Source organism: Anopheles moucheti, chromosome 3 (genome assembly GCF_943734755.1).
Source record: "Anopheles moucheti chromosome 3, idAnoMoucSN_F20_07, whole genome shotgun sequence".
NCBI lineage: Eukaryota > Metazoa > Arthropoda > Insecta > Diptera > Culicidae > Anopheles > Anopheles moucheti.
In genome coordinates this window covers 87,407,497-87,427,091 of record NC_069141.1, presented here as the reverse complement: position 1 = coordinate 87,427,091, position 19,595 = coordinate 87,407,497, and the positions used below count along the sequence as shown (strand labels likewise).

The window sequence follows — 19,595 nt, the reverse complement described above, 5'->3', positions numbered from 1 at the left end:
CAGCGACGACGAAGACGGTGACTGTGTCAAATACCAGTAGCATGCTTTTAAACGGCAGAACTAATTGCACCCTTCTTCGTTTAATCGCGCTCCTTGGAGGGAGTTTCGGTGATGGTTGAGATTTAGTATTGTGTCATGAGCTACTGAGTTAGCTCGAGGGCTCAGCTCACTCGAAGTGAGCAAGTGAGTGGAGCCTGTTTACTGCATTCCAGATGCAAAAAGAACTCCCTGGAAGAAGATGGTACTGATCCTCATATACCAAATACATTAATCCTATACCAAATTTATTGTTATTCCGAGAACTGATATGATTGTTTAAGAAGTAGTGAAAACCAGTTTGATTATCGGTTTGTTTATTCTGTGTCGTGTAATTTAAAGATTGATCATCAGTGAATAAAAGAAATAATTATCATACTTCATGCACTAAGACTACCGGAATCATCTAAATAATCGTATGAATACAAAAGGTTGCCAATTTTCAGCTGGATAGGATTTTTGTCCTTTTTGGATGTGCATCACCCATAAACCGACAAAGCGCCTAAAAGTATGCAATAAAATGTTTCTTCCGTACAAGAAGCGGTTCAACCTGGTGAAAAACACCCATACAACCTTAACGATGACAGCGCCACCGTCAGTTCTGACAGCGTACATGCGAATGATTTGTTTACCATTACTTCACGCAAATAGTGAGTGTTTTTCTCCGTATCAAAATAAAACGTTTACTGAATTGCTTGGTAAAAATTAATCGTTTCAACGTTTTATAAGTTAACTGTTTGCTTCCATGAACCGTTTGCTTGTGGAAACAATGTTGAGCGTGGTGTATGCAACGTAAAGTCTTCTCTGGCGCGTCGTTAACAAAGTGTGAAAGTTGCTTTCTTTTGAGACGTATACGGGCCTCAGACCAACTACAGTCAATAGGCAAATTTGTTAGTTTGTTGTTTGGATTGGTATGCGGGTAAGCAATCAAATCCATTGTGCATTGCAAACTGCAAGCGCGTGTGTGCTTTCATTCGTCCGTGTCGTGGATATAACAATCAAAAACATCAGTACTAATTGACCTTTTCACCCTGCCCAATAATATAGCATCCTTTCTGGCACCGAGAGCGAACAGATTTAGCTATTCGCAGTGGCGAGTTAAAAGAAGAGCAAGAATCCTCTTCCGTACAGAATCGTGCGAAAATTCAGAACCGAAAAATGAAAATCATCTGTACACAAGTGTTCAAGTGCCTGTTGTCCTTCCTGCTGCTGCTGCTGTTCATTCTGTTCAGTTTCGCCTCACGCGTGCTCTTTGTTTAACGATTCCGTAGCAGTTGTGGTCTAGTTCTGCCATAGCTATCGCTGGTAATCCGACAGATCTTGTTCTTCCCTACACTATCGTCAGCTGTTTGCTTCGTCAATTTCGCGGGTTCGTCGTACGCAACGTTAAGATTACACCGTCTCTTATCGGCATCCCTTACGTTAAACGAGACGCTAAGAAAGCAGAAAACGAAAAACAAAAGCCATCTTCCCGAGACCGGAAATCATCCCTTACGGAACGGCGACTGAGTGGAAACAATTGGCCGGCACAGATTTAGCGCGGAAATTGGTTCGTGGCTGTTCTTTTGTAATGGTAAATGAATAATCACACCAACGAACACGGCGATAATGCACCCGTTTGCATGAGTTTCATGAGTCATCAATGCGTTGTGTCGTTTGTTTCTGTTCTGTAATGCATCTTCCCTATTGGTGTATTGTGCTGTACATATTTATGTGGGGGTGTGTAAGCTTTGTTTTGTTGGTCACCGCTAGACGAATGTGTATGAGTGCGTTTATTGGTTCCATTGTAAATATGAACACATCATACTACGCTTATCGCCTTGCTGGACGGGGAGAAAACACTTGTTAGATAGTCGGCACAGTGGGTGCGGTCGAAGGAAGAATGGTGTTAGCTTAACGGCTTGTAAACAAAGGTATCAGTTCATACGATTAATGCTAAAAGTTGTGTCGTAGTGTCTTGTATGAAATCACAGACATATTGTGTCAAGATCATTTGATCAATTTTCGGTCTTTCGCCTTGTTTTAGCGTATGATTAGTTGTTGACTGGTGTCATATTTCTCTTCGTTTATTCTATTGTGTAACTCACCTGTTATTCCCTTACCTATCACATACCATCTTGTTCGGACTTGTTCCAACATCAAGTGTAGTTTTCCTTTTTTCTTACTTCTAGATTTTTAATTCTACTGATGTGGCAGTAGATCTTACCAAGCACTCCTGCATGCTTCGCCACGTATAATGGCAGATGATGATGACATCAGAACGGCCGTGCACTCGTTTTATGCCATTCAGCATCAACAACAGCAGCAAAATCACATGCCGGTCATACATCACCATTCTATGATGCACGGCCACCAGAGCTACGGCAGCGGTCCACCCATGAACGCGATCGGCAGTGCGTAAAGAATAGACCCACAGAAACCATTGTACAGTAAACTAATTACAATATTTTATTCTTGTTCTTCAAACACCAAGTGTCCCGCTCGCAATCGCACACGGTGAATCTGCTGAGCGAGGAGTTTATAGCCGGGTACATGGAAGAGGGTCGCATGTCCGTCGCCCGAAGGTTCTTCTGTCTTTTCGTTACATTCGATGTCGTATTCATTTCGCTGCTGTGGATCATTTGCGTTGTGGTATGTTGTCTTGGAAGATTCTGGTGTTCGGTGTGCTAATCTGACGTGAGTTTCTTCTCCTGTTTTGTAGATCACTGGCGACAACGTTATACACGCATTGCAAATTCAGGTCCTTCACTATACGGTCTACACATCGCTATTTGATGTTGTTATTACTGCCCTCATTAGGTTTATTTTTCTTCTACTGTTTTATGGGCTGCTCAGCGTCAGCCATTGGCTAGTGATAGCGGTAAGGCGTGGGCCATCTTTCCAACCTAGTGGCTGTTTTCTAGCGAGTAGCATGACTTAATTTATTTTGTTTTTTTCGCGCATTTCAGTTATCTACAACTAGTTCCTGTGCTTTTCTTATTAGCAAAGTATTTCTTTATGACGTAAGTAGATGGCTGTTAATGTATGCAAATGTGAAATTTCATTGTGGAATGGTTTCTTTGCTGGGCTTGTTTAGTGGACTGCTACACCGCAACCGGTATTCGAGGTGCTTCTGATAGTGGTATCGTTCGTATTGGCATGGGGTGAAGCATGGTTCCTGGATTGTCGCGTTATACCACAGGAACGATATGCAAGAGATTATTTCGTCGGTAAGATCAGTTGATCTGCTGGTTTTTCATTCGATGTTAATATTTTTGCTGTCTTTTTTCCCTCAGCGATCACGAATCCCGGCTCGATGGATGCTCGCACACCTTTGCTGGGTCCATTCCTGAGTGCAACAGTTGCAGGTCGGACGGAAAGTATAGGCAACTTTTACTCACCGTTCGATTCCATTCATAACAGCGACGATGACGACGATGAAGATGAGCAGGTAATAATACAGCGCCGGAGGATAGCAGATTAATTGTCAGACAATTCAATACAAGGCTTAGAGTTCAACGATGTGTTGACTGGGTTTAATTACCATGATTCAATTAGTGCGTGCTTTTCGCATGTTATGTCCGTTAGAGTTAGAATGCTTCTTTATCGATTAGTTGAAAACGTACATCCCAAGGAAGAGGTTCTCAACAGTGAGATGAAACAATTTTTAGCTAATATATTTCATAAACGAAAGCAACACGCAATAGCTGGTGCGACACATTCTTCGCTTGTCAATGAAAACAGTGTTGTGTGCAATTTTCTCGGAACAATCCATACCCTACTAGAGGTAAAACCGCTGAATCAAATCCAATGGCAGATCAAGCAGAATGTTAAGCTAGTTTTACGCAATGGTAGTTCGTATTGGGCCGGTGACATTGAAAAGATTTTTGAGTTCGGGTCACCAATCACATCGGCAATTCAGATCAGTTCACCAGTGTGGAGAAGCAATTCTAGAAAAAGGGATGCATATTTTATTCAAATGTGTTTTGTGTAGGGCTAAACGTACGATTGGTTATTCGTTCCCAAAGGAGAATGATGAAGATCAGTACGATCGGGGGTTTTGGATCGATCGGATGTTGAACAGGAGATGTTCTTTGCAGCTTCTGTACTGTGCAAGTAATTTTGAATCTTAATAGCGAGCTTTGTTTTTGTTGTGTTCATTTCACTTCACGATGCAGGATGCAGAATTCAAGAAGATGGGCACCGAGTGTGTACGAAAAGCGTACGCGTTGCTCGAATCCGATGGTTGGAAGATTGAAAAGGTAACCGCGAAAGGTGACACGATCCAAAGCTGTCAGCAGGACACTTTCGGCAAGGTGTATAAACTTACGGCGAAGATTCACTACCCTGCCCGGAAGCTGTTGGAGGAACTGTTTTACAAAATCGAGGAAGTACCAAAATGGAATCCAACGCTTGTAGATTCCAAAATCATTCGTGTAAGTACAATAAAATGCGTCATATGAACTATTCGCCAAGAATTGCTGCTTAATGAAGCTTCTGTTTGCAGAAAATCGATAGTCACACGGATATTTCCTACCAGGCCACGGTGGGCGGTGGCGGTGGTGTGGTAAAGTGTCGCGATTTCGTAAACCTTCGCTGCTGGCACCTTTGTCGCGACGGGCGTGTGATCGAGGGTGTCGATATCTCACCGAACCCGTTAATTAATCTTTCTCCGGTGACTGAAGAATATGAAGGTAATGGTTCGGTCGAGCAAAGTGACAACAGCGAGGAGGAGCAGGAAAGTGTCGGTAGCATCGGAAAGGGCGATGTTTCTGGGAAAATTCCTGCTTCAAAATCCGTTCCGCAGATGAGTCAATCGCACGGAGAGTTGAAGCTGGGTGCAGAAGGACCTAATGGGGTAAAAGATAACGCAAAGAATGATAAGACTGCATTTAAAACGCTCAGCAAAAGTTTGGGCGCACAGGATTTCGCGGCCGGGGCAGCCGCTGATGCTGGTTCGGACCCTGATGATGTGTTTTCAGATGCAAACACGGACGATCAGCAAGGAGGTGAATCAGCTCCGGGGTATGGGAGTGAAAAGAAAAAGAAACATGCCGCCCGCGAGGAAAGTGAATCAACGGTAAAGGGTGGCAACGTGTATGTGAGTGCCGCAATCAGTATAGAATATCCTGGTGCTCCCATGAAAACGATATTTATAAGGTAAGGTATTTGGGCATTGGAGTTTATTATTTCAAATGAATATTTTAAACAATCGTATTTACCGTTTACTTACAGAGGAGAGAATAAACTATCGTGCTGGGCGATGCGGGAGATCGCAAATCAAAAAGATCACTGTATATTTGAGTGGCTGCTGTGTTTGGATCTGAAGGGTTATATTCCGCGCTACGTGCTAGACACTGTATGTATTGCGCAGAGGTATCGCATGACACTAGAGCTACGACGTTAACGCATTTTCTTCTGTTAATTCCAGGCCTACACTACGCTAATGCAAGACTACATGAACTACCTTCGCAAGTACGTCGCCGAACTACGCAAGCAAGGAAAAGTGCCTGGTGGCTCCGAATCCACCGCATAGAGCGTCACATGAGCAACGGTTAGCATCATTTTTCTTCAAAAGTCATTCGAATTTGTAATAGATTTATGATGGATCATTCATTGGACATTGTTCCGAGCCTGTTTTACAGCTGTGCTTTACGTACGCGTTGGGTTTGCTAGCCGAGATTTATTATCCCATTAATAGCATCCTTGCTGTACAGAAGAGAAGACAAATGCTTTGCTAGCTCGTAAAAAGGAATGAGATTTTTAGTCAATTACAAAACAAAACAATGGAGATAGTGCTACCAATCACAATACTTCTGAACGAAATGAGTTACATTGATGCATGACAATTCCCTCTGTCCATTAACCAGCCCAGCGAAAGTATTGTACTGAGTCGACAGAAATTGCCTACATCTATTTCTCTCGTTCTCGTTGCCTTCATCAATAATTTTGAATAAGTGAAGTAAAGTTTACATATTTCCCTTGGGTCCATACGACCAACAATCGTGATCATTTGATGCTATCTTTTACAAAAGCATGAGAGAGAAAGATAATTTCCTTCTAATATGTCTAATTGGTATTGCTGTTATTTTATTGTGATATGAATAAAAGATTTATAATATAGCGCGTACAACAATCCCATGGTATGCGTTTTTGAACTTTTTGAAGTTTAAATAGAAAGGTCGGTGAAAGTCTTATAATTAAAGTTTTCTTTCAAATTATCGCTGGAGTGAACCACACTTGCTCATTATTCGCACAATTTACTGATAGGTAGCACAAAACATTTTATTCCGGAATAGAACGCTTACATGCCGAAAAACCCCTTCAGCCTTAGTGCGGTGTGGCACGCGGCTCAAACTGTGTGTACTTGTCGATTTTCATACGAACCGTGTCCAAATCCAAAGTGTAGCGTTTAAAAGTAGTTGTGAAGCACACCAAATCGTCCTGGTCGGTCTGTCAGTGGAAGGCGAAAGCGAAACCCCGATGCCGGGGTGCTTATTTTTGCTCTTGGGTAAACCAGCTCTGGCAGGCTTCGGCCGCTATTTCGCACATCGTGGAGAGCACTTTCGCATTTCCTTCGTAGTCTGTGCAGGGATGGACAGGAATGTGTTTTAGTGATAGATTGAGCTACGCATTTCGGCAAAAAGCAAGACCTGATCATACTCACCGACAGAGTTACCGCTACGTTTGCCAAAGATGCTGCCGTTGAAGGGCGGTTTCCGGTAACCGGCTTCAGCTGAACCACTCAAGGCAAGCACGACCAGCAGAACAACGATGAAACTACCGAGCACCTTGTAGGAAGCCATTGCTAGTGTTTTTTGTGTGTTACGAGATGTAAGCTGCACTAAAATCCTTTGGTGTTACTTGTGTAAGTTCTGCACTTTTACTGTAAAATACTCAGCTTGTTGTACACCGGTTCGGAATGCTAGCAGATGACTGATGCCTTTGCTCAGCGCCGGTTTATCTTATATACGCTTTTGTTCTTCTCGCAGGATACTAGCAGCCTCCTTGGCGTTAATCCAAAATCCCAAAACAATTCCCATCATCCCTCGCGCGAACATGTACGCACAGGCGCGAATGCAATTAGGCGCTCGGGTTAGAATTTATTTAATTAATTACACAAACTGAACATGTCCCTGTAAAGGGATTGTGCATCGTGCGTCAGCTGGAAGCCGGATGCGGGTTTCGTCAAGTTGGAGTGTGTTAAAAGGAAAACAAGGCAAGACAACAAAGTGACAACATTTTAAAACAAGTATCCTATTATGATGCTCGTGGGCAAATCTTCAATGGTGCACTGGTTAGAAATGAAGGCGAAAAAGGACATCATTTTTAAAGGTCAAAGTTGTTCGATTTTTCCAACGGTACGGCCAGGCGGCCAGCAAAAAAAAAGGCTGGGAACATTTCGAATGCTTCAGAAGTGTGCGGTATCGGACAGAAAAATCGATCGAAAAGACATTCATAATTATTTTCGTGCCACCCTGGATAAGGATGTTAATAATTTAGGACATCCATGTGTCACGCAATGGCACTGCGGTCAGCGCAGGAGATCGTTTCCATTCAGAACGCCAACGAACGCATAGATTGAACGGTTTTGCCGAAAAGTATTATAAATAGAAACACAAATTGTGTGTCTTTTACGAACAGTAGGAAAAATGGTCAAGTTCACCTGACACAATGAATCAATCAATATTTACGAATGTGTGAAAGGATCTTGTTTTCTTCTACTTCTTCTGATTGTTCGTTTCGGGATTATTTTCTCCAATTCCTTTTATTCCACTTTTGATGCTAGCGACTGATAACGTGAGCCACAAGCCAAGGGGGAAAATTGAAGCCTATGCTTTTACCGACATCGGATAGCAATGCGACGGAAAACTCTGATGAGGTGTTCCCTATCAATCAAATGCGGGCTAACAGTAACCTTCCGACCGTTCGGGAGGGGTTGTACCATTATTCATCCTCTGAATAGCCGCATAAAGAACCTCATAAAAAAATGGTCCGTTTGTAGGAAGCAACGCGGAAGTGAGCCAACCACCCGGTACACCGAAGGTCGTCCCAACATATGAAATGTATGGAATTATCATTAGCGCTGCATGCAACAGCGTTTTCCACTGGTGGTGGTGGTTTGCCGGTGCATACAGCAGGACCGGGGATCTGAATTGAAGCGGGACCCGTGTTCGTTACCACCTTCCTCGCCGAGGGGTCTCCTGGTTCCGTTTCGCTGACCGCAAGCGTCCGAACCCGAGAACGATTGGGTTAGTTTTAAGCCGACACTCGACTGTATTGGTTCGTAAATGCTGACAATTTTGTACGGGAAAGTGTATCGCATTACCTGGCCGTAATTGAAGTGAGAAGCCGTTAACACAGGACGAGCGCTACTGTGGTCGCCAGCTTGATTACCGTTTCATTGCATTCACATTTCGAAAGAACAAACTCCGGTGGGAGGAAGTGTGACCGCGATTGGTAGATTGGTGCTTAGGCTTGTGGCGGATTAGGGCGGAAGCAACGACATACACTTATGGTATTTACGAAAGGTAAGTGGAACATCTTTTACATATTTCAATTTATATATTACTAAAAAGCTCTATGCTCTTCTGGGAATACGAATTATTTGTGTGTCTATTACATATTTCACAATTTTGCATGGATGCCAATGTTCTTTTGCGCAATGGTGTTGAAATAATCATGCTAACAAATACGCAACATTATCATCCATATCATATTACTGTCGGGAAATTACACAAGGCTATTGAACTCAAATCAACAATCTACAGCGGTGATGTAGATTAATACTGTAGCTACAATTTCAAAAATGTATGAAAAAATGGAGGATTTCTTGGAAATTTAATCATGAGAGTGTATCAATGATGTTTATATTTTGTGCAAATTTGACGATTGATAAAGAAATGACAAATTCCAATACTCTCTATTGAATGCTATCATTCCGTCGCTAAACTATAGAGAAAAAGTCCCATTCGCACGAGTTAGCAACCGCTACTACAATGTGGTCATCGGCGAGTTAGCGATAGCCACTACGATGTTGATTCAGCAAAGATTCAGCATAAATAATAATTATAGATGCAGTAGTAATAGCCACTAGGATGTGGAGTCAGTATAGAACATAAACACAGCCACTGCAGTGTTAATCCTCAAAGCATTCCAAAATTCAAATCCAGATACGCAGTAGTTATCCAGATACTGCCCATTGAACCGATGTCGGATAAGAGCCGAAGTTGTTTCATGAGCTGCGGAGCGACTCCGATGACTCTAGCTCAAGCTCTTCGGGAGTTTCCGACAAGATATCAAATGATCCAACCGGGGTTTTGCTGAAGACTGATCTTTATTATTTCCATAGAAGAAATTGGAATTACAGAGAGAGTTATCGCTCCCTGCAGTGAAAAAAAAACTCACTCGATCAACTCACTCATATGAGCCATTTAATGGAACACTGTATCCTATAAAAGAAAAACATCCCCATTTGCCTAATTCAACCCTTGTCACCATTGCCATTTCAGTTGCATCAAACAGTGCGCACTATTGGACGCTTGTCTAACGCCATCATCGTTCGCTCCGACACCGGCACCTAGAACGGCGCGCAGACCGGTTCGTGCGCTCATTCCGATTTGAACGCATCGCCGGTGCGGTCGCGCGTGTTGGTGTGTTTTCCGTTGTGCAGCCGCGCGCAACGGTTCAACGTTTGAAAATAAGTGCTACGGTTGCAGTTCGGCGTGTGTGCAATTGCACCGGGCGTGGTGGAACGAAGGTACGGAAGCAGAAAGCAGAGGAAACAGAAAAATACCCACCAGAACGGCACCCGCAGGGAGTTCGGGAAGAACTCTGTTATTATGCGGTTGGTCTGGGCGTAGAAAACTTGTACGGCCGGTTTCAGTTTGCACAGCGCGTTCGAGCGTTGGACGTATGTTGGAATGTACATGGCGTGCACATATGTTTTCATTATCGGCAATGTTTGTAGGAAAAAAATGTGGAAAATTCATGTTTGTGAAATACGTTCGGTATGTCTGGATGCATGGTGAAGGTAGTCCGAGCTCATTATGGTGGAGTCATCGAGAAAAGTTAGCTCACGAATGAGATATCTTCAATTCCCGCAGTTGAGACATCTGGTCCATCATAATCCAGCCAGTGGGTGGGCTTATGTGCGTATGTGTTGCCGCGATTCTGAGTTAGAGTTTAGACGATTAAAGCGAGGAACTATGATAGAGTTGTGAAGGAGTAACGGAATGCGTGAGGGATTTGGGTAAAAATAGCTTCACCATGAGGCAGGATAAAAATATCTCCGTCCGGCTTTACTCCCGATGCTGGTGGTAATGGTGTGATCTCCCAAACGTGCACAGGAGAAGATCTATAAGATGCTCAACATTCCGTGACGTGCGCGTTTCGTTGTGTTGAGTGAGGAACACAACATGGGCTATGCTTCTGATGGAACAACTCAGATCGACAAGAACAGCGAAGGATGGGATAAAATGGAGAAAGTTTTAATGGTCCTCTCAGCTGTAACGAACCCAAGATTTTGTCGTAAGTGTTCTGAACAGTGCGGTGAACACAGCTCATAATGCACTGTTTCAGATGACGAGGCTGCTGAGCAATATTCCAGTGAAGCAATACCCATTAGACACTGGGCGCAATTAAGACTGATTAAACCGATCACGACGTTGTTTCTGCTACGATGTTGCGGCTAAATGGGCAATTTAATAAACTGCATTATTTGTGCATGGTTTGCACCCGGTTCTAAACATTGAGTGCCACCGTTGAACGGTTTCTCCAGTGCTTGGTGGCACACCAAGATCGAACCATCATTTGCTGCCCATTCTCGACCGGATCCGATCGAACAAAACCAACAGGCCCTACGCTCGTTATCAGTGGGGTGAGGTCGGAATCGAGTGGCGAGAATTTGATAGCGGAATCAGACGGGCCTGTTGATCTTTTGAACCAGCGTTGTGCTTATGTGTATGTGGAAAGTTAATCGAAATCGTACCGAGTGTGTGTTGCTGATGCGCAAGTTGCTAGAGGAAAAAATATATATTTATGTGCCCGTTCACAGCTCTTTCTCCTCTGCCGGGACCACACTGATGACCCCGGCGTTATTAGGCGTTACGTAAGCGTTACCAGCAGAGCAACCCGTGTTTGAATTTTGGGGCGATTATTGCGTGCACGAGGCACACCGACTGACCGTCAGTTTTGCGGCTGGTGATGACCCGGTCACGAACGTATCGCACCGTCGATAATTAGAGCCGATCGATTTATCGCTCCACGAATGCTTTCTGATTTAATTGGACGTGGACCTGGGAGTTTCTATTCCGCGCACCAATCTGGTCACAGTTTAACAAAACGGTGATAAAACTGATATTGCTGTACTGCAATAAAACTGCAACAAAAGTAAACCGTTTTGTACAGAGAGAATCCACGGTGCAAGAGGTATCTTTCTATCCACCGACCGTATTCTACGCGACGTGTTGTTGTTCTTCCATAAATAAACTGGATTTTGTTTGCGTTTTCCATCGACAACCGTGCTCTAAGTGGGTTTCGTTGCATCGCAGACGATCGCAGATGATCGTGGGGGAAGAGATTACGAGTGTGCGTGTGCATGTGTGAGAATATCGCAACGAATGTGTGATTTTTATTTGTATTCAACTAGAACTATGTGTGAATTATTACATTCATGAAAAGCAATGCTGAACATCAAAGTCATCTCCGGCGCATATCGATCGCTATTACTGTTAGGGGGCCAAATTAAAAGACCAAAATGAAAAACAGATTGGACGGGAATGTTTCACCAGACATCGCACCTGTTTAAATAACGCAGTACACGTTTCCTCCTGGTTTCCTCGCCCTTGCCTTATCAGCCGAAACATAAACATAACGTTCGTTTGATAAGAGAGCACCTCCAAAAAAAAGGCAGACACCCCTCAGAACATGCCTCTAGGTTGGTGCTCCATAGCTCCGAAACCTGTTTGGATGTCGCTTTTGCTGCCCTATGCTACAGTCTGAGTTGCAGGCCCACCGTCTGAGAATGTTTCCACTAATTCGTGCCGTTGGTTTTTATGCTTTAAATGGCTAAAAAAAAGCCAAACATATCACCGGCTGGTTCTTTTGTTTTACCCATTTGTCGCGGTGCGGAAAGACGCAACATTGCAAAAATGGCGACCGAACGACACCGATACATGCACTCGATCACGTCCGTAGCTCGATCGCTCGGTCACGATCGTTCGATTTATGCGCATAACTATTGCGTCGAGCTGGAAATAATGCGCAAGCGAAAAAAAGATGTGACGGTCTCTCGGTTTGTGTGTCTCATGACAAAATCATGACTAACTCATCAATTCTTGCCCGGTTGTTTAGGGGATGTTCGGTGCAATGCGGGTTTGTCTTTTGTCAACATGTAAGATAACATTGTCAAATGATGGGTGTGAGAAGAATTGTGTGGGTGGAACAAAAAAAAAACAACCCTATATGACTATTGCTGAGGATGACGCAACAACATGCTGTGGAGATCAAGTTCATCTCCACACGTGATCATTGACGCGCAGAAATCGCACAACGGCATAGCAGTACATGGCGCTTCCGTCGGTAGTTTCCGCATGATTTCCGTCTCCGGGAAAGGGGAGATAAATTTCAGTCCTCGGTCTAAAATTAGAGCAACACACGCTTCTGTGGCAGCGTGCCGTACCGTGTCAGGTGTCAGGCGCGGATATAGATGTGTCCTTCATCACATCTCGTTCCCGAGCGTAAGGACGCAACTCGTCTTTACCGGTTTGTCGGTCTGTTTGGCCGGGATAAGTTTTGACAAACGACCAATCCTCAAACCGATTTACTCATTCTTTTTTGTGTGTGCTGCCTTGTGAGTGCGCATTCTTGGATGGTAATCGGTTAACGGCGTCAAAAAACCGATTCTGTTGCGTAAGTGGTTCAAACGACCTTTGGTACGGCACGTACGCGGGGTATCGATTTTTGTTTGCGAGCAGGACGATGATGGAGTAAAATTGACGTCAATTTGCGGATTTTTTGCTGCTGCAGTGTCCGCTACGATCGTATTCTTGGGAAGACGATAGGATATTGGAGCCGAGGGGCGAATGATCTTTGCGCCTTGCCTTGATGGTCATGGGAAGGATGAATATTTTTAGAGCATTAATGTACGCTAAACATTCAACAATGCGTCGCAGCGCGATTTCGTTCGGTAAACGAAATGTGTAATGTGTGAGCATCATTTCAAATTCAATCGGCATCCACCGGCTCGCCGGTTGACAGAGCGGTGTGAAGGTGTGTGGATCAAAATATTTACCCATCGGTGCACCTCTGGTGAGAAGGGCAATGTCCAGGGCAGATTTGTATTATTTTATTTTTAGATTATTGTTTTTGTTCAAGTCCTTATAAAAATCCTTCTCTCACCGCGATACGATTCGATTAGCTAGCTATCAAGAAAAGTTACTCGGCTTGCTTCTTATCGCTCCGATGAAAGCATGCGCGGTGTGCTAATGCCATAGCTAATCTTAGTTTAATGTTGCTTCGAAAATCAACCCCACATCGTGGATTTTACGGTTTATCAATGCGCTCGTTAATCTTCGCAAGTTACCGGTGTTAAGTGTTAAGACACACGAAGCAAAAACCGATAAACCGGTACACATGTACAGAGAGTGAATCAGTTGCTGCTGTTGTCGCTTTGCACAAAGTAGCTTACACTGCGGACAATCCGTATGTCATCATCTCGTTGAAATCTGACGAAATGTCTGAGAGCATGAGGTAAAACGGTAACGAATTCCAGCGCACCGGTCACAGCTTCATTCAGGTGATAGGTTTCTTAGTTACAGCACTAACCATGGGGGGTTGGCCCGCCATGTTGTGTTTGCTGCTGATAAGGAAGTCTTATCACCTGGACGGACGATGACGGAGATATTTCCCACTTGGAAGTCATTCCATCTTGTTGAAACGCCTGTAACATACTTTTGACGTTTGTTTGGGATCTTGTACATACTGCTGTGATTAGAGTACTTTGGTCCATAGGTCAAACTTCAGGAATTGTACTTAGTTCCTTCCTATATATTGCTCCATTCAATTGCGAAGTTATCTAGCAGTACGTGTAGCCACCAAGTAGTATTTTTTTGTCGTAGGAAACTAATTTTTCAGCATAAGCAAACGATAAGATAGCCAAAAGACCACGTTTACTTTCAATTTCTACCGAGAGGGAAAAGATCCCGGAGACTGGTTGTCCAAAAACTTGTTCCACGTAAAATCGCAACCCACCCCACCTGCACCAAAGGGTGAATGAAGAATTGAACGGGATTCTTGCGACTGTTCGTGTGAATTTCATTTCCATGCAAATCAGCAACGGTGAAGGTGTTGCCAACTGTTGCAGAAGTGAGCTAAAACTGGGAAACCGGTTCCCAGAAGCCCAGATGGAGTTTATGGTCAAGTTCAGTGTCAACTTCAACGAGCTCTTCCAAATCAACAAACTTGTTCAAAACGCTAATGGAGCAAAAAATGCGGTTTAAGAGCTCCATTACTGTAGTGCTGCTACATTTCAAATTCCCACATAACGCTAACGAAATGATAGCAAACGACTCCCTTGTTCCTTATCGGTGCTGCTTCCAGGCAAGAATGTTATGATGCTACATACGTCAAAATAAGTCCAGACATTGTTTATTTGCAGCATGGTTCCATTCCACATGCCGAGGGGAGTATTTTTTATGGCAGAGGCTTCCGCAATCACGAAGATCTTGCGCGAAGTCGCTGTACAAAGTACGATGAGTACAATAAATTGCGTTGCGATGCTGTAGAACTTGTTCTGGCTACTGCATTCTGGTGGCAAGAGATGTGTGAATCACTGGATACTTGCAAATGGCGTAATAAACATGCTAGTTGTCAACAGCAAACATCGCTCGTTTCAGCCTCCTCAGTGGCAGTGGTTAACTGTGGGTTTAAACAAGCCGTCATACTAGAACTCTTTAAAACAACCTTTTTTTCTGTGGCCTCCTCTACTAAGGTATAAGATCCGGTACTGACTTTACGCAATGTAAAAAAACACACCCTTCGCAACTAACAGCAATGGCGGCAAGAATGTAAATTTGCCTCACTGATAACCTTTCGACCGGGACGCTACTCTTGGGTCTCTGGAGGGCATTTGATACGCCTCAAAAATCGACAGAATGCTACAAAACAACCCCCAAACCAACATCACTCACACACACACTTCCATTTCTAAAGGGCAACGGCCTGATACAAGACGACGACTACCGAAACCCTGCGTGTCATGAACACAGCGCCATTGGCCTAACCCTGACGAATGCCATCGCATAAGGCAACGTATCTCGCGCTCGTTACAATTCTCCCATAATTGGTTGCACTTACTCCGGTTGCCGTCCTCCGAAGGGTTGTGTAAAAAGGGTCGCGCACAATTAGAAAGTGCATTCCGGCCATAATTCGACGCCAGAACACAGCATTAATGATTGCTTTAAACGATGTTTCTGCTTCACTTTCCTGCTTTCTTCCAGCAGAGCCACCGTCTTATGGTCAGTTAGGGAGGCACGATGGTCGACCAGAAGGAACGCGACTTGGAGGAGGCTGTAGCGATGTAAGTATGGGCATCCAATTGAACTCAATCGATGATTGATTAATTCTTGGTCTGGCCTTTGCAGGGAATCGGTAGCGGCACCACGTGTTGGTTGCTGTCGGAGAACGTCCAAGTTCATTGGAGCGTACTGGCGGTCGATGGTGGTCATCGTTGCACCGATGATTGCCTCGCTAGTGTTCCTGATTGATACTTCGGCCGCGTATCGGTGCATGTTTGTCGTGGTGACGATGTCCCTCTACTGGGTGACGGAAGCGATCCCCCTGCCTGTAACGTCCATGCTCCCGATCGTACTGTTCCCTGTGCTGGGTGTACTGGAAACGGACCGTACCTGTATGATGTACATGAAGGAAACGATGCTGATGTTCATTGGCGGTATCATTATCGCGCTGGCGGTAGAGTTCTGCAATCTGCACAAGCGTGTCGCATTGAAGGTGATCTCCGTGATCGGATGTAGCCAGAGGCGGCTTAATTTCGGCCTCACCGTAGTAACGATGTTCGTGTCGATGTGGATCTCGAACACGGCCGCCGTTGCCATGATGTGCCCAATTATGCAGGCCGTGCTGGAGGAGCTGGAATCGGTAGGTTGTGCGTAGCGGCCGGAAAAAGTCGTTAAAGCTCACGAATTTCTTCTCGATGCTCGGTATTCCAGCAAGGACTGTGCCAGATGTACGAACGCAGGAAGAAAACGGGCGAAGAGGAAGGCATGCTTGGCAAGGAAAAGGTGGACGATGAGTAAGTCATCACCGGTGGCATTTACCCAAATGTTTCGCACCGCTAATACTCTGTTCGCACGCCATTACAGAACCCCTCGGCCAACGAAAACGACCCTCTGCTACTTCCTCGGTGCAGCTTATGCGTCCACCCTTGGTGGCTGCGGTACGATCGTGGGCTCCGGTGTGAATCTCACCTTTAAGGGCATCTACGAGAGTCGCTTCCCGACGGCACCCGGTATCGATTTTCCGAAGTTTATGTTCTACAATGTGCCCGGCATGCTGGTCTACACGTTCCTCACCTGGGTTTACCTGCAGTGGCTGTACATGGGCATGTTCAGGTAGTGAATGCACCTTTTGCACGTGACATCCTGCACCGATGGTTGATTGAAAATGCATTTTGTATTCTTCTTCTGCGCCACCAGACCGAACAGTCCCGAGGCAAAGGCAGCTGACATTGGTGCGGAGGGAGAAGCGGTCGCAAAGCGTGTCATCGAGACGCGTTACAAGGAGCTGGGACCGATGACGTCGCACGAGAAGAGCGTTGCGTTCCTGTTCATCGTTGCGGTGGTACTGTTCTTTACCCGTGAGCCCGGATTCATCAAGGGTTGGGCGGATGTGCTGAATACGGTGTATGTGTGGCTATGAAGTGGCTATGAAGAAAGATCCAGATTCGTGTGTAACGCTATGTTTAATGTACAATTTTAGCAAAATCAAGGATGCAACACCGGCCATGTTTATTGTGATAGTGCTATTTATGATCCCAGCGAACTGGCGCTGTTTTAAGTTCTGCTGCGGCAAACCAGGTAAAGTTGAAAAGCCAACTATTCATTTGATTGTAGTACTAGTTGCACTTAAACTGTAAAATTCAAGAAAGGTGGAAATCCGATCTTTCTGCGACTTGGCTCTAGATTTTTGTAGTCAATGGTGTCGTCTAAATAAGCAACGTCTACGAATAGTAATACGAACTAATGTTATTACTCTACGTAGGACGCCTCCCAACCGAAGCAACTCCAGGACTGATCACGTGGAAGTTCATCAACCAGAAGGTACCGTGGAGTCTAATCTTCCTGCTCGGCGGTGGATTTGCGCTGGCGGAAGGAGGTCGCGTGTCTGGAATGTCCACCCTGCTTGGTCAATCTTTGATCGGTTTGAAGGCACTTCCACCGTTGCTGTTGCTCTTCGTGGTGTGTCTTACGGCACAGACACTGACTGAGTTCACCTCGAATGTGGCTATCTGCAACGTTATATTACCCGTGCTAGCCGAAATGGTATGTTTCTGTTTGGAAGAGCAATTGAGTGCAGTAGTAATAATCGCTCCTGTTGTTCTGTTCTCTTTTTCAGGCAATTGCGATCGAGATCCATCCGCTGTATTTAATGTTCCCGGCAGCGATGTCGTGTAGCTTTGCGTTCCACATGCCAGTAGGAACGCCACCGAATGCGATCGTCGCCGGTGTTGGTAACATTGCGATCAAGGACATGGCTGTGGCCGGTATTGGACCGTCAATATTTACGCTGCTCGTTATCTGGGCAAGCTTCCCAACGTGGGGTGCCGTCGTTTACCCGGAGCTAGCTACTTTTCCCGACTGGGCCCGACCCGTCTTGGCGAATGCAACGCTAAATTAAGTACCGAAGGATAACAGCTAACAGTGACATAGTTTATTTTTGATCTTTTTTTCCTCCTCCACGCATGTGGAAGCAAGGCCTGAAGGTAGACCAGATGTAAAATACTTCGGTAATATACCTTCCGGGAGTAGGCAATCGGATTCACATACCTGTGCGGCTTTGGTACGTGCGTTATTTTTATGTTAGAATACGTTCCAAAACATGTGCCAAAAGAAGCCAAGCTGGTCGAGTGTAGGGACCACGGTGTAAAGCATTTATTGGGAAAATGAAAACAAACTGCCAAACCGTGGTTGATCCATGGACACAAGAAGCGGTGCAGTTCCATAAAGCATTTGGCTAGTGGAGTTTGACTTAGAGCGGCTTGACACTTTGCTTGCAGATGGAACACAAAACGAAAGGAACACGATATGTTTTTAAAAAAAAAAAATTATTTTAATCTTGCTACTCTGCTGTACATCGGTACTTAGAAAATGCATGTAACAAATTAGACAGTGCCTAGTGAAGACGCATTAAACAAAGAAGCATCGAATTAGCTGCCTGGTCGGAGCCCATTCTTATGTTCGAGTCTTCCAGTGTGAAACAAACTAACAGAGGATCATACGTTAAAATTTCAGTGCGAAGAATGTGCAACTGGCCAGGGCAGCAGCAATGAGCGAACAATGAGCTACTTAGTGTAAATTAGTGACTGAGATGGGACAGATTTTATTGTTCTTTCTAAATACATAAATACACACACAAACACCTCCCAGGACGAAGAAGACATTAAGTGTGATGAACATTAGAGTGGTATCACTACGTTTATTGTTTTGTTTGCCCGTTGTACAATGATAGGAACAAACGCATGAACAGCGACTAAAAATATGCAAAACTCTGCTAGAATGGCTAGAAATTATTAGAGATAATAAATAAATATACGATTATTGTTAACGAGACTGTTGGTTGGGATGTATCGTTTGAGAAAAAAAAACAGTCTGCTGAGAAGGATTTCTAATTGACAGCGCAAGGATACGTCAGTGAATCGATCGTACTTGTAAGTAAGTAAATAGACCCATTGCGTTAACCCTTGATGAGCTAATAAGAGGCGATGATTTCATCATCAACTTAAATCCATGCACATCCTTATCATCTCTCCATTGAGTTACATGCCCATGATTAAATCATTCTCTCATATGTGATTCTGATGCCTCAGATCAAAAGTACGAGTAGAGGGAGTAAAGATCGCAATACAATGGCATCATGAAAGTGATCAGTAAGTAATGAAAAATAAATTACCGCTAATGTGGTGCCCATCGCATGAGACCGTCGGTAATAACATCCGCTCGACCGACAAACGTTATCACCAGTATCACTGGTACAAATTGAAATTTCTTCTTTAACAAACAAATGCATGGTGGGGAGTTTCATACGTACCGATGTTTGGTAAATAGGGTTGTAATTTTCAACACCTCTCGGGAAAACAATAACCCGTGTTATGACGCTCGATGCGAAGAATGTGATCGTTTTTTTAAACTATTAGCGATTAAATATTCCCTATCCAGTGCAGTAATGTTGTTTGTTTGCCTGCTTCCGGCACACGTCCCTTTTGAGAAGAGTGTTCAAATGCTTGCTGCAGTGATCACATTAACAGCGATACTCCATTCTCTCGTTGTTATTATTTAATTAAT

General features: G+C 44.3%; 3 protein-coding genes across 6 annotated transcripts; 2 read left to right on the top strand and 1 right to left on the bottom strand.

Moving 5' to 3' along the window:
- Positions 1–1,012: 1,012 nt before the first annotated feature.
- LOC128305437 (steroidogenic acute regulatory protein-like) lies at positions 1,013–6,152 on the top strand. Its single transcript, XM_053042878.1, has 11 exons — positions 1,013–1,609; positions 2,208–2,429; positions 2,510–2,667; positions 2,738–2,896; positions 2,985–3,038; positions 3,113–3,245; positions 3,312–3,466; positions 4,194–4,451; positions 4,523–5,175; positions 5,251–5,374; positions 5,447–6,152. Exons 2-11 carry the CDS (start codon positions 2,273–2,275, stop codon positions 5,549–5,551), a joined length of 1,956 nt encoding a protein of 651 aa, XP_052898838.1. The 5' UTR covers positions 1,013–1,609; positions 2,208–2,272; the 3' UTR covers positions 5,552–6,152.
- LOC128305438 (protein I'm not dead yet-like) lies at positions 5,475–18,863 on the top strand. Of its 4 annotated transcripts, none has more exons than XM_053042884.1 (9): positions 5,475–5,569; positions 15,519–15,595; positions 15,660–16,173; positions 16,245–16,327; positions 16,398–16,646; positions 16,731–16,937; positions 17,014–17,111; positions 17,296–17,576; positions 17,650–18,863. In XM_053042884.1, the coding sequence occupies exons 2-9, from the start codon at positions 15,552–15,554 to the stop codon at positions 17,929–17,931; spliced, it is 1,758 nt and encodes a 585-aa protein (XP_052898844.1). In that variant the 5' UTR covers positions 5,475–5,569; positions 15,519–15,551; the 3' UTR covers positions 17,932–18,863. The 4 variants fall into 4 exon arrangements, with proteins under 4 accessions (XP_052898844.1, XP_052898843.1, XP_052898841.1 ...); XM_053042883.1 differs by lacking the exon at positions 5,475–5,569 and adding an exon at positions 8,499–8,546; XM_053042881.1 differs by lacking the exon at positions 5,475–5,569 and adding an exon at positions 9,646–9,775.
- On the bottom strand, positions 6,288–6,942 carry LOC128305439 (neuropeptide SIFamide). The gene is made up of 2 exons (XM_053042885.1): positions 6,683–6,942; positions 6,288–6,599 (listed from the first exon to the last, which is right to left on the bottom strand). The coding sequence occupies exons 1-2, from the start codon at positions 6,819–6,821 to the stop codon at positions 6,511–6,513; spliced, it is 228 nt and encodes a 75-aa protein (XP_052898845.1). The 5' UTR covers positions 6,822–6,942; the 3' UTR covers positions 6,288–6,510.
- Positions 18,864–19,595: the final 732 nt, after the last annotated feature.